The sequence below is a fragment of the Eucyclogobius newberryi genome, unplaced genomic scaffold (assembly GCF_026437365.1).
Source record: "Eucyclogobius newberryi isolate DKJ021-1_F unplaced genomic scaffold, fEucNew1.0.hap1 SCAF_17, whole genome shotgun sequence".
Taxonomy (NCBI): Eukaryota; Metazoa; Chordata; class Actinopteri; order Gobiiformes; family Gobiidae; genus Eucyclogobius; species Eucyclogobius newberryi.
Genome location: NW_027315801.1, coordinates 18,735,621 through 18,750,599, shown reverse-complemented (window position 1 = coordinate 18,750,599; position 14,979 = coordinate 18,735,621). Strand labels below are relative to the sequence as shown.

Genomic DNA, 14,979 nt, shown 5'->3' with positions numbered 1-14,979 from the left:
GCTTAATCTTTGGCTGAGGCACATGAAACTTGGGACAGTGATGGAGCTACCTTTGACCTCTGACCTTTGACGAGTAAAACGCACCTGGCAGCATCGCTCTATGATAAACAGGAAGTCAGCCATGTCGAATCAAAGTGGCATCGCCACGCTTGACTTTTTTTTTTTTCAAAATTGTACTTGTCCTAGGTTTTTTGTCCGATCGAGCTCAACAACACCTTTTGCATCTAAAGACATTGAAATTTAATAAATATTCAAAAGAATGTTGATATTCTTTACGGACTCGACGTAACATGCCCTCAAAAAAGGCTTAATTTTCTGTTTTTTCAAGGACAAGTCACGCCTATTGGAAATGATCTACGGAGCTCATATTTTACTCACTAATGCGTTTTTATGGTCTGATTGGAAATAAATACCCATGTAACAAATTTACTCTATAGCGCCCCCTACCCATTGTGTGAAAAACTCAACATTGTCTGATTTGTTTGACACTCATGGATTATATTCTCCTCGAGACACCATGAAACAGTGCATTACAGATATTGTGTATTTTCACAATTGGCCAGCAGAGGCGCAATGAATGCCTTCACTTCCTCTTCCGCTTTTATTTTGATGGGACATTTCCTCTCGTGCCGTATTAAAATGATTATTCTTTAGACTTTATTGTTTAGGCTTTATTCTTTAGACTTAATTATTTTGACTTTATTCTATAGACTTTATTCTTTCTGCCACAACTCGAGAGGGAGAGGGGGAGATAGAGAGAAGGAGGGAGAAGGAGGGAGATTGTAGTAGGATTTTTTTTTTCCTCTTTTATTTTGATGGGACATTTCCTCTTCCAGTCTTAGCATTAGCATTAGAATTGTTATTCTTTTGACTTTATTCTTTAGACTTTATTCTTTCTGCCACAATTCGGGTATTTTTGACCACCTGAACATCAATGAAAAGTCACAGGTCACCGAGGCTCTCTCACTTTCTCCCTGCTCAGGTCTGTGTTCGGCACAATCTTGCAATTTCAGGACAAAACTCAGGACAAACTACTATTTGAATCACAAAGTGTGTGTGTGTGTGTGTGTGTGTATGTGCGTGTGTGTATGTGCGTGTGTGTATGTGCGTGTGTGCGTGTGCGCGCGCGTGTGCGCGTGTGTGCGTGTGTGGGTGTGCGGGTGCGGGCGTGGGCGTGCGTGCGTGCGTGGGCTCTAGACGCACAAAGACAGTTCTCTGGTTGTTCTGACATGTTTTCAGTCATTTAGCCACATTCTTGCTCCTTGCCTCATGTCACATGAGCATTTCACACCAGATGCCCTGTCATTTACCCTGGAGACTGCATTTGGCCGTGGTTTTGGCCGAGTTTAGACATTTCTGACTGATTGTACTGCAGACATAAAGATGTGGTTATGGCATAATGTCCTTTATTTGAATGACGACAAACAGACCTTTTATTTGGAGACATTGTGCTGCTTATTTTACTAGATTGTCATCTATGATAAAAAAAAAATCTTAATCTTGGGGTCAGCCACCCTCCCTCAGCCGCCCTCGAACAGCAGGAAGTGTTAAGTGTTAACAGAGTTAAACCTGCTCCTCCATACACTACTACACACTACCATACACTACTACATTCCATTATGATAATAAACCTATGTTTTTTTTTCTGTGACTCTCCCTGGAATTATTGATGAGCTCTTTGTAGGATAGGGACGTATATGCAGTGGCCACTACAGGAGTTTGACATTTATGATCAGACAAACTAGAAGCTTAGAAAAAGCCAAAAGGATGACAAATACATAGCCCTGATAATGATCTTATCTGATGTCAAGAGCTAAAATGTCTTTCTGAAGTAACAGTACACTTACTTCCGTGCACTATAAATTCCCTGAATATGAACTCATTCTCACAGTCATTACTTCTAGTGTAATAAGCAGGTTTCCTTTCTATAGAAACACAACGAGACAATGCATCAGAACAGGCTTGGTTCAATTCTTGAAATTGGTGATTGGTCATGATTCACAGATGTTAAATATTATAATTAGTTATCTCCACAAACACTGGAACAGCCCAGCCCTAAGGATGGAATATCGGCACAACTTCTAATGCAATTTAAGTGTATTTATAGTGACAGAAAAGACATTGAACTTGGTGCCAGTTTTGGTTTCAGAACCATAATGACAGATGTTTCAGCTCAGTTTAGAGTCGACTACATGTGACACTTTCTCCTGTTTCTCTAATTTTTACTTGGTTTGGTGTGGTAAATATCTATCATAGTTTTACATCAGTGACATTATAGTTGCAGTTTGTGACAAAAAACTGAAATAGTTTTAAACCAGCCTCCCTCTGTGATGTCATCAATAAGTGACAAACATAACAAAATAAAGGCGTTCTCAGGTATGATTCTTTGTCCTTTCTGCTCATGTCCAAACGAGACGTAACAATAAACATCACCAACATTGTCAAACTGAGGAAAAATCTTGGAAGTATTGGAAGAATATGCAAAGAACAAGTGCAGCTTGACCTGCCCGAGCCGGAAGAACTGGTTTTCCTGCATTTTTGATTTTGAAATATTCCTGGTAAATTTCCACTAGGTTTAAAGTGAAATGTGCAGTCTAACCTGACATCCACTGACACAATCCACAACATTCCAAAATCTCCAGAGTGAAATGAAACTGCTTTTAAATGACGACATGATGTGAGGTCGTTTGTGGAGCCACCACTGACAAATAGTGAGAAGATTTGCATATTTCTTGCAAAAACAGAAAAGATATTCTTCTTTATGGCCACGCCTCTTGTTTAAAACATCCTTCAGTACTTTTCCATTTGTCTGACGTTATGTAAGACAGGTATTTTCTTTTCATTTCCCCCCAAGCTATAGGACGCTTCATTACCTCTCGTCTGTCGTGTTCACATGGACAATGGCAACTCCTTTAAGCATCTTTGTAATTCAAACTTTAGAAAATGAATTCCTTTCTGGTGTTCCTGCTGTTAAACGTGCACATGTGCTTTGTGTACATGTAGTTCTGTCACGTTCACTCACACAAACAAACATTAAGAGTCTATGAGATGAAGCATGACAGAAACGTATTTAGGACTTTTTCAGCATTCACTATAAAAGTCAAGCAAAACCTTAAGGCAAAAGGAAATGGAAAGAACAAAACAGTTCGATCTGCTCCTGAAGATGTTTTATTATTCTACTGAATCCACTTCATAGATTTCCCTGGGTTTTCTCCAAATACATGTTTCTCCCACAGAGACATAAAGATTAGCACCTACACAGACCCAACTTTACAATCCTGGACTCAAACTAATTCTAATTAATTAAAGGGCTCATACAACAAGATTTGGTCGGATAGATCAGTTTTAACTCTTAAATAGCACGAGAAATTAGATTTAGATGTATGCATATTCAGTAAGATCTAGATTACTCAATTACCAAATTAGATTACTTTTTTTAATCCCCTTTTTTCAGAAGAAACTCCAGAAGAATTTTATTTTTTTGCATGTGCTGTGTCTAAAACATGTAATACATTTATCCTCAGCTTTAAAAGATAGAAAAGCATTTTACACTGGACGTTTCTAAACTGTGCAGGGAAAATAAGCAACACATGAAACAGTAAAAAGCACAATATGAAGGACAGTTACCGGAGAGTAGCGGAGTATGCGGCGTATAGCAGTGCGGCAGGAGCGGCAAGAGCGGCAGGAGCGGCAGGTGCGGCAATAACTGCAGCCGCCACAACACGTAGAGATATAGGAGTGCGCGTAACAGGGCGGGAATGCGCGTGAACAGGGCGGGAGTGCGCGTGAACGGGGCTGGAGTGCGCGTGCAGACACTTGCAATTGGACAGGGCCAGGAAGAGCACCTGCCCAGGTGACGCGGTCGGGTGCGTCACAACAGGACAGCGGGTTACGGGAGGTCACATGTTTTTTACGGCTTTCATGAAACTGAGCGGGAGATCCTCTTCTTTTCTCCAGCATTCTTCACTTGTGCCGTCCATCCATTTTCCACCTTTTCTTATGCTTTATTTGGTTTGGGCATCTATTCCAGTGGTCCCCAAATTACAGCCCACGGGCCGCATCCGGCCTGTTGGGCCTTTCAATCCAGCCCGCCAAGCTTGTCCAAGTTATATTCAAATATATATATATATATTTTCTTTTTTTTCCCGTAGGCTTTATTAGACAGAGTAGATGGAATGAGAAAAAAAGGAAGGGGAATGATGAGAGAGAAAGGAGGACATGCAGCAAAGGTCGGAGTCGGGATTCAAACTCAGGATACTGTGGCTGGCCATTCATTTTACCTTTCGCCTGTAATGCCCACATTTCCCCAAAAGATGGCACTGTTCCCTCTAAGCTGCGCCTGCGCAATTGAGCACTGCTCCACATAGTGCACTGCTCCTCCACATAGTGCACTGCTCCACATAGTGCACTGCTCCACATAGTGCACTGCTCCACATAGTGCACTGCTCCACATAGTGCACTGCTCCTCCACATAGTGCACTCCTCGCACATAGTGCGCGCACAAGAAAATCTATGGCGCGCAGAAAATAAGATTCACCACAAACGGCCACCGGGGCCAATCAAGCAGGAAGTGCAAGTGTTTGACACACTGAAGAAGACTCTTGTGGACAGTTGAAGCACTGTCCAGGGGACACGTCGTGTTCTCTATCTTTAGATTCAAAACGCGGTGTGTTTTATTTACAATCAGAATCATATTCACTGAGAAATTAGTCTTATTAGTGCTGCAGCGCAGAGCGGACTGCGGCTCGAGGCGCAGCGCGGGGTGAGGGCACGTTCAAAAGACAACTGTGGTGTCACTATTGTGTAAATGAAACTTTCTTGTCCAGACCTGACTCATGAGTCAAAAGACACATGTGCATCATTATCTGGACCATATTTCTGTCTAAATATCTCAATATATATAAATATATATAATATAATATATATATATATATATACAAGGGCATCTGCGGTTTATGACAGGTGCAGCCCTGTTAGTTTAATGAATCATATCATTCAGAAATGGTCTTGAAGTGGCACATTTGGAGCAGCTGAAGAGCCTAAAGTCAAAGCAAGAAGCAAACAAAGCATCAACCTGAACAAAGTGTCCAACCACTGGAGAAGTAAGAAGGACAGAAGTGCAAAAATGTAACATTAAAGTAAAAATGTTTGCATATTCTGGTGACATTTATTACGATGTTTTATTTATGGATATTAATCATTCTATGCTGTTACTACTAGATCATTTATGGGTAGAAGAAATGCTAAAAAAAAACGGTCCAACACTCTTAAACTTAACGACTTTTATGCTTCACTGAACGAAACCACGTTTCCAAACCTCTGGAGGGCGTACAGAAGATGCTGGTCTTGTTCTGCTCGACCTTCATATGAGACTAAACTTACACCAGACTTTGATGCACTGGCAAAACAGGGAGATCAACAACACTGTTTCCACTGTTCCCCGGTCAAATTTTAGAACCCAATGTGGCCCTCGAGTCAAAAAGTTTGGGGACCACTGATCTACTCCAACTGTTTATATCATCAAGATTTCAATCAATGTTGGACAATTGGGACAATCTGGACCAAGCTGTCGTTACAACAACAATAATACTAATGGCACAGTATGACAAAACAAATAAAATGACGGCAGCATGTCCTAAGTACAAGTCCCATTTAGTCCAAAGTCTATCAAATTTGTCCTTTTCAAATTAAGGCTGAATGTCATTTTTTCCTTCTGGCTAAAGGAATAATAGAGATTTTTTGGCGCTTAATCTGAGTCTCATTTCCTGGTGGCGTGGACAGCCGAGTAGTTCTCCCACATGTCAATCATTCCCTGGCGTGCTACTGCACACCTGCAGCCCATACTTCCCAATCCTAAAACTAAAAGTCACCCCTATTGAGAGACTGAATCTCCCGATTTGAAGATATTTCAATGGAAAAATCAAAAATCGACCTTTTCTACGCCGTTATCCTTTATTTTGGTTGCGAAGGCGAGCGGGGGGAACTGCTGACATGGGCGCCGCCATGTTTGTTGTGATTACGCTGAGAATGATGGGCGTGTTTCCGTCCCAGAATTCAAATTGCAAAGTTAAAGTTAAAGTGCGCAGGTCAAATTCAATATGAAATTGACATCATGATAATGAACAACGTGAGTGGTGCCAAAACTAGAGGCGCAGACAATGACAAACCAACGAAAAAAAAGAAATACAGGTGTAGGTTCATCACTGCATGGTCTGTACAATACAGAAATATATTGAGGAACGAAAAGGGGGACGGATATGCGTTCTGCAAGTCTCACATTTTAGCGTTTCAAATGGGGGGAAAATGACGTTGACCGGCATTGTTCAAAAGCAAGTCACATCGCCAACGACAAAATGACCAAGTCAACCCCAACCGTGGCAAACACCTTTAAACCGAATCCTACGGCAGAAAAAAGGCACCAGGGCTGAGGTTTCGTTTGCTTCTTATGTCGCTGAACATAAACTCTCATTCAGTGACCATGTTCCTCTGACATTGCTGGGAAGCGTTGGCCTCAGCTGGACGAGCTCATCATCATCTCTTTAGAAAGAAACGCTTCAACATTCTGATGGATGTATCAAATGATATTGGAAATTACAAATGTGTTGCTATCTTGGTGACAGTGGCAGATAGAGCCATCAAGAAAGTAATGACAGGTTTTCTGTGGATGCCAGTCTGCAATACTGGAAACGCTGAAAATCTGTTCCAGTGTCTGCAACAGGTCATGTGTAAGTATCTCACTATCATTAATGACATACAGTTATAGCTACACCTATATCAGAATATGAATACATTCAATGCATCATGCGTCTAAATTTGTCAGTACATGTAGCAAGTAGCTTTTTAGGCTAAAGCAACTAATAATCTTTAAGACTTTATTTTATTTTGATATAGGCCTAATAATATATACTACTATTTTTCAGAAAAAAAGATTTGGAATATAAAAATGTTGTGGCATACACAAGCGTGATGTTAGGACGCCTCAACTCGGGCCTCTCCAGAATGAGGGAGAAGCAGCCAAAGGTCTATGACCACGGCTGTATATGTCATATAGCCAACACCTGTCTATCATATGGTCTCAAAAAATGAAGTTGAAGAAATGCTGACAGACATATTCTATCATTTTTATCACAGGTAGGCTATTTGTTAAATGTAAATTGTGGTCTTTGTCACTATGTGTCAATATTTAGACTGTTTTGCTTTTGAATTTCAGCTCAAAGAGGAAAGAAGAGTATAAAGTATTCCTCGAATTCACTGATACTGATCCAGCTAAAATACTGAAACACTGCCCAACAAGGTGGTTGTCACTGGTGTGAGGAGAGTTCTGCAGCAGTGGCAGCTCTCCGTGCAGATAATGAGTCAGAGAAACGAGGATCAAGGGTTCACAGATGTGCCAGCAATCTTGATAATCCCATTGTACATTGTACATCTTAGTTATCACTTCCTAGAGTATATTTTCCCAGTTGTGATGGAATTCAACATTCCAGGTCATGAGCCCTCACAATATTTAATTCTGAACACCATCACATGGTGCAAGTTTTCACAACCTTTTATTTTGTGTTCATTAACAGGCGGGTGAATCCATGATTGGTCATCTCCATTTCTATCAAGATCTTGTGTGATATGGTTGTTTCTTCACCTCAGGGCCACAAGAGAGTTCTACATCACAGTCACTGACATGATGATAAAGAAATTCCCTTTGGAGACCTTGGAATTTCTCAGCCCTGAGCTTAGGCACTCCATTTCCACAGAAGCAGGTGAGATGATAAACAATGTAAAGTGTACTGGTCAGTTCTAAATACATGTTTTAATGTTTTGTGATTGTGTTACAAGTTATTCTTGTTTTTTACAGTGTGACAACTCAATCAGACTTTAGGACTTGGTCTAGATCCTGACAAGCGAGCAGATGAATACTTGGATTATTCTCTGTCTCCAGATGAAGATCTTCCCTCTGTTGATGACAGCTCCTCACTGGAGACCTTCTGGTTTGCTATGGCTGGTGCTACTCTACCAAATGGAGCCCAACAGTTTGGATTCTTGGTTGATCTTGCCATCATTGGCCTTACTTTGCCCCATATTACTATGGGGCAAAGTAAGGCCAACATTGAGAGATGTTTCTCTGTTGTTAGAAAGGTGCAAACTGACCAAAGGTCAAATCTGTCAAATTAAACTATGGGTGCATTAGTCTCTATGAAACTGAACACTCACACAGAATGTTAAAATGCTGAAGTCCACAGTTGCTGTTGCAGGCTAAACAGGCCTGTCTCTATGACAACGCTAGTCTTAAATAAGCTACACATGTACATGTATCAGATAAAGTCAAATGTGTGTCTTCGTTCGTTTTTATTTGTTTTTATCTCATAATTCTGATGAAATTTGAAATCTCTCTCTGAGGGGGGCAATCTCCTGCTTTTTATGCGTTATCTCCCCCCTGGGATGATAAGTTGGGAAGTATGGCAGCCTGGTTCCCATAGCAGCATGTTTCTCTGGCTGTGCATGCGTGGTTGATATGCTGGAGTGTGTTACAGGACAAAATGACACAGAGAAAGACTGTGTTCAAGCTCAGAAGAGACGGAAATCTGAAGAGAAGAGAGATGATCGTCCTAATAAACAAGCGCACGTGTACAGCGGGGCTGTTACGAGGTTTGATGGGAGGCGGCCTCTTGGAAACAACTCGGCCTCTTGGAAACAACTCTGGACGGTGGCAAAGGCGGTTAGCGCTGTTGCCTCCCAAAAAGGAGATCATGGATCATGGACCAGACCCACATCACATGATCTCTCTGGGTGGAGTCTGCATGTCCTCCCCGTGTTACCGTGGCGTCTCTCCGGGTTCTCCGGCTCCTCCCACCATCCAAAGATATGCGTGTGAGGCAAAATTGGTGACTCTAAATTGGCCCTAGTGAATGAATGTGAGAGTGAATGACTGCCTGTAATGTCTGTTTCTGCCTAAGGCCCAAAGTCACTGGGTTAGGCTCCAGTCACCCGTGACCCCGAAAGGGAACAGGCGGTAGAAAATGGGTGGAATTTTTTTTTTGTACATTTAATTCATATTCAGACATTGGGCAGGTTTTTGAAGAAAATGTATCACACATCTCATCTCAACAATTGTACACCATGGATTGTTTTTGATGTCTAATATATTGGGCAAATGGTTCCAAGTACGAAGCTAACTGGAGAGGGGACCAAGGACAGCCCTGTCTCACCCCTCTTTCCACACTCAGTTGATCTGTCAGATGACTATTGATTTTATTTCTTGATGTTTGACCATTGTAAAGAGTTGTATATTTGAAAATAGTTTTGCACTTTATATAAATAAGGCCCACTAGCAAAATCAAAAGCTTTCTCTGCATTCAAATTAATCGTTAATCCAGCTTTGTTGTATTATTTTTGTATGATGAGTCATTATGGGTAAGGATCTTGCGTTTGTCGTCTATGAATAAATCCTGTCTGATCATTGTGGATTAAATTGGGAGTATTTGTTCCATTCTTTTGGACAGAATTTAAGTGTATATACTGAGTTTAGAGAAAAGTTTTTGTAGAAGGATTCAAATGATTGAATTTGATCTTGTTTGGTTAAAGTTATTATACCGCATAAGATTCCCGGTCTTGCACCTCTAAGTGCCTCTGTACTGTCGCAAAATGCAAATATGCTAACACTGCGAGTGTGCGTGTGTTTGAATCAGTCGACCTGTGACCACTGGTGGAGGTTCACAAGAAAACAAAAAGGAGATAAAAAAAAAAAAATCAAGTACAATATTTTTTTTCATTATTATTTAGCCTTCTACTATTTACTTTGTCTTGTCACAGCAGCTAGTAGAAGTATGTGGTTCTGTATGCAGTTTTTTGTACATTTTGTCCGGGCTTTATGTATAGTAAAACTAAAAACGCCCAATAACCATATTGAGCACACGAGCATGAATGATAATGGACAATAGCATTCATTGCCAAAATCAGATGTTATCCCGTCTGAAGAGTCCCCTTCAGTCAGAGGGAGAAGAAGGGAGAGGGGGTAGGTGCAGGGGCAGGGAGATGTGAACTCCTGACGACTGCCCTGGAGAGTACCACGATGGACGTACACATCCGAGATGCAGAGGTTTTTCTGTGTGGAACAACATCTTGCAGTTGATGACGACCCAGGACCTGGTGTAGAACAGCGTGCAAACCGGCATACAGCTTAGATATTCCATGCTGCTGTGTTTGGAGAACAACGGTAACTTATCCAGACACGATGGGACAGTACACACAAGTGAGACTTCTTCTTTGACTCCACTGAATAAAACTTTTGATTAATCCAAAGTCGTATTTCTTATTACTTTCATAAATGTCACTGCAAAGTGTATTGCTAAAATTAATGTCCAGTATTATACACCCCAATCATTTACAAGGCATAATCTTACGAATACAACAGGATATTTTACTAGACATGAAACTTTATTTTTTTTAAAAGAGCCTTAAAAATGCAGTCTTCTGTATGTGGGCCCACTGCTCCCCTTGTCTTGTGCCATGCTGTGGGTACCTCAGAAGTCCAAAAGTCCAAGACCCCTGGGATCATCCTCCCTAAGGCTTCTTCTTCACAGAATCAATCAATCAACCTTTATTTATAGAACCCTTTACAACACTCTACGTGACCAAAGAGCTTCACAATAAAATCAAGGCAGTACAAAACATAAAACTAAGTAAAAACAAACTGGACAAAATAAAATGTAATTACATTGTGTTAAAAGCCAGTCTGAATAAATAAGTTTTTAGCCTTGATTTAAAAAGGTTAAAATCTGTCATGGTGCGCATGTCGGGGGGCTCATGTCGGGGGGCTCATGTCGGGGGCTCATGTCGGGGGCTCATGTCAGGGGGCTCATGTCGGGGGGCTCATGTCAGGGGGCTCATGTCGGGGGCTCATGTCGGGGGCTCATGTCAGGGGGCTCATGTCGGGGGGCTCATGTCAGGGGGCTCATGTCGGGGGCTCATGTCGGGGGCTCATGTCAGGGGGCTCATGTCGGGGGCTCATGTCGGGGGCTCATGTCAGGGGGCTCATGTCGGGGGCTCATGTCGGGGGCTCATGTCAGGGGGCTCATGTCGGGGGCTCATGTCAGGGGCTCATGTCAGGGGGCTCATGTCGGGGGCTCATGTCTGGGGCTCATGTCAGGGGGCTCATGTCGGGGGCTCATGTCAGGGGGCTCATGTCGGGGGGTTTATGTCGGGGGCTCATGTCGGGGGCTCATGTCAGGGGGCTCATGTCAGGGGGCTCATGTCGGGGGCTCATGTCAGGGGGCTCATGTCGGGGGCTCATGTCAGGGGGCTCATGTCAGGGGGCTCATGTCGGGGGCTCATGTCGGGGGCTCATGCCGGGGGGCTCATGTCGGGGGGCTCATGTCGGGGGGCTCAAGTCGGGGGCCTCATGTCGGGGGCTCATGTCGGGGGGTTCATGTCGGGGGGCTCATGTCGGGGGCTCATGTCGGGGGGTTCATGTCAGGGGGCTCATGTCGGGGGCTCATGTCGGGGGGTTCATGTCGGGGGGCTCATGTCGGGGGCTCATGTCGGGGGCTCATGTCGGGGGCTCATGTCGGGGGGTTCATGTCGGGGGGCTCATGTCGGGGGCTCATGTCGGGGGGTTCATGTCGGGGGGCTCATGTCGGGGGCTCATGTCGGGGGCTCATGTCGGGGGGTTCATGTCAGGGGGCTCATGTCGGGGGCTCATGTCGGGGGGTTCATGTCAGGGGGCTCATGTCGGGGGCTCATGTCGGGGGGTTCATGTCGGGGGGCTCATGTCGGGGGCTCATGTCGGGGGCTCATGTCGGGGGCTCATGTCGGGGGCTCATGTCGGGGGGGCTCATGTTTCAGAGTCTGGGACCAGCAACAGAGAAGGCTCAGTCCCCCCAGTGTTTAAGTCTGACTCTGGGGACGTCCAGTAGAAGTAGATTTTTTTTTTAATCTTAGAGCCCTGCTTGGGTTTCGGACAGAAACTCAGCCAGATAAGGTGGTGCCAGGCCATTTAGAGCTTTGAAAACAAAAAAGTAAAATTTTGAATTGATGACGTCTGGTTTGTTGGTTAGAAAATGCGCTTTCAACGTTTTGTTCGAGCTGAAGGCGACTGAGGGCGACTGAGGGCGACTGAGAGACACAGATATAAAGTGCATTGCAATAGTCTATTCTTGAGCTGATGAAAGAGTGAATAGTCCTTTCAAGGACTTTCACGATTCAAAATGTAAAATTATTATCAGAAACGATCGGTTTTATCACGGAAGACAAGTTATCGAAATGAGACAGTTCTGGAGCTCAAGAATGTGACTCTACGTCTTGGCCTCCTTCAAAGCATACACACTCCAGTTTATTGACTTTACATTGTAGTACCATTTGTACCTGCAAAATAAATTGAATTTTGTTGCTGGACATTATATTTCTACATTAGAAAAGAAAGTTCAAAATATTATTTTTTTTGTCCATCTTTGTTGCGTGCAAGACCTCGGCCGTTATGGTAGTTGTAGTCTATAGCTGCAGTTGCAGCATACATGAGTATGTGATTCTGAAGGCTCTCCAAATCAGATGTTATTCTGGGAAAAGTGGTGGAAACTTAGAGTAATTTGAAACAAAATATAATGTCTAACCTGAATAACGTACCTACATGTGAGAAGTAAGAGCTGCAGAAGTGAGGTCCTACACAGTCCCACCCGGATTAACCCACCTCTTAGTACCATCATTATGATGCCATAGCTCTAGACACTATACATTTAGACAGAAACGCAGTTTGACCAGGCGTTGCGTCGTCTTGAAATCGACATTTCTATTCAGATGATGCAGGGGAAGAGTACAATACAGTACAGTTCAACTAAGTTCAATATGCTTGCCCGCTCCATTGCGGTGCCCCCGCTGCGTTGCCCGCGTTGTTGCCCTGCTCTCCGTCGTTGCCCTGCGCGCGCGTTTTTTGCAACACAACACATGATGGCTGAATATGATTGGATAAAAGATCCACCATAAAGACCAGCCCTCCAAATCTCAACTTGGGGCAGAAGCAGTGCAACCAAGAGGAAAGCCATGAAATGAAGAGTATAACTCTTACTCTGGGGAATCATCTAATACATATTTGTGGGAAAATATATATATATGTATATGTATATGTATATATATATATATATTTAAATTATATTCTGATTATATTTATGCCAGCAGAGAAGGCCTTGCACATTTATTGTGTACCTTGAGTTGCTCCTCAGTTTCAGCTTGTTGACACATCATCATCATCAACTGACCCAAGGCCAAAGTGGAGATTGGTCCTTCCCTTTTGCAGCCTGAATGAAAAAAGGTTCACATCCATCCAACTTCTTATGCTTCCGGATCGCAGGGGCAGCAGTCTAAGCAGGGACTCCTAGACTTTCCCCTCTCCAGACACTTCCTCCAACTCCTCCGGGGGATCCCGAGGCGGAGGTCTCCTTTTGCGGCCTTCATGACGCACTTCACATGATGGTTAAGAAACCTCATTCTCAGCTTTATGTCTTGTTTGGCCCAGGTGATGTGCTCTTTCTATTGTAATGGGCAGGACCATAACTCTGGTTCTGGAACAATCAAAATGAACAATTACTTTGAGTTTTAAAAATAGTTCAAAACTCAGACACAAACAAGCCAAAATACTGCGTTTGGATGAGAATCTGGCTCTGGATGGAGAGATCATGTACACGCGACAGCTGAGGCAAGTTGATTCCAGGTGATTTAATTTTTCTGGACACGCTGGGATTCAGTTATCTGGCCGAACACAGTTCAAATGAACAACATAATAAAAACATAATTTTAAAAAGTAATATAACAATAGTCCAACATCAAGAATTAAAATGAATGGTCACTTGACTGACTCTGCTTCACAGACAATGTTCTATTATATCTGACCAAACCACAAATCTCCATAAGACATTATAAGACACTATTTCTTTAAAAAAAATGGTCTGGATACAAACTAAATATAAAAAAAAAAATTCAATTATATATTTGTGATCCAATCCTCAAGAGGGCGCCAATGTGTTACACACATGGATGGAACTCCCCCAATCACATACAGAGAAGTGTCTTTGATCGCGCCGCGGCTCTGTAGCCACGGCCGATAGATCCATGTTTTCTGTACTAACAAAAGTGAAAGCTAAAGTACAACACGGATTCTGGCTCCTCTTCCACTGTAAGATCTGGGCTACATTTAATCTATTTGTATTCGTTCGTTTCAGTCGTTTTAGCTTCATCATTTGAGAAACGTTTCCTAAAAGCGAATGGTGCATTCCAAGGAGAGCTGTACTTGGATAAGGATTATAGAATCTGTGGTCAGAAGTTATCGGCAGCCGAAGTGGGAAAATACATAGCTATCCAAGACCTGGTTCTAAAACGCGTGTAATTCCTGTATTATATTAAGAATTGAGATTTGTAATCTGTATAATAATTCATGGTGTACTGTATACTTTTGACAGTAATACTATATTCAACTGCGACATTTAAGCTCTTAAGTGAAAGTGAAACAAATGTAGATGTTATAGATGTGTATCTTTTAAATGACATATATGTATATTTTAATACATGATACATTTATATTTCAGATTTGATGTTCAATGTTTCACAAAAGGACTTTACACCATGAATACGACTTTCCTTACGCAAGATGAAGAGAGTCATTGTTTTCCTGGTAAGATATTGTTGTATCGTGTTTTGGCTGGAGCCATGGGTTTGGCACTTCCCTTGTCTGCGGGGTACGACAGAGTATTACGACAGAGTATTACGACAGAGTATTACCACAGAGTATTACCACAGAGTATTACCACAGAGTATTACCACAGAGTATTGCCACAGAGTATTACAACAGAGTATTACCACAGAGTATTACAACAGAGTATTACCACAGAGTATTACAACAGAGTATTACCACAGAGTATTACCACAGAGTATTACAACAGAGTATTACAACAGAGTATTACCACAGAGTATTACCACAGAGTATTACCACAGAGTATTACA

General features: G+C 42.5%; 2 protein-coding genes across 4 annotated transcripts in view; one reads left to right on the top strand and one right to left on the bottom strand.

The window, feature by feature from the left end:
- Positions 1-3,731, bottom strand: part of LOC140363038 (ornithine aminotransferase, mitochondrial-like) — a 30,762-nt gene extending 27,031 nt beyond the window's left edge. For both annotated transcript variants that reach the window (XM_072449352.1, XM_072449353.1), the window contains exon 1: positions 3,628-3,731. The gene's annotated coding sequence lies outside the window, so the exon portion shown is untranslated. The remainder of the gene's footprint in view (positions 1-3,627) is intronic.
- Positions 3,732-14,065: 10,334 nt separating this feature from the next.
- The window catches only part of LOC140362427 (tumor necrosis factor receptor superfamily member 14-like), a 29,404-nt gene continuing 28,490 nt past the window's right edge, over positions 14,066-14,979 (top strand). For both annotated transcript variants that reach the window (XM_072448534.1, XM_072448533.1), the window contains exons 1-2: positions 14,066-14,155; positions 14,565-14,650. In XM_072448534.1, the coding sequence (XP_072304635.1) occupies positions 14,627-14,650 (24 nt within the window). In that variant the 5' untranslated portion in view covers positions 14,066-14,155; positions 14,565-14,626. The remainder of the gene's footprint in view (positions 14,156-14,564; positions 14,651-14,979) is intronic.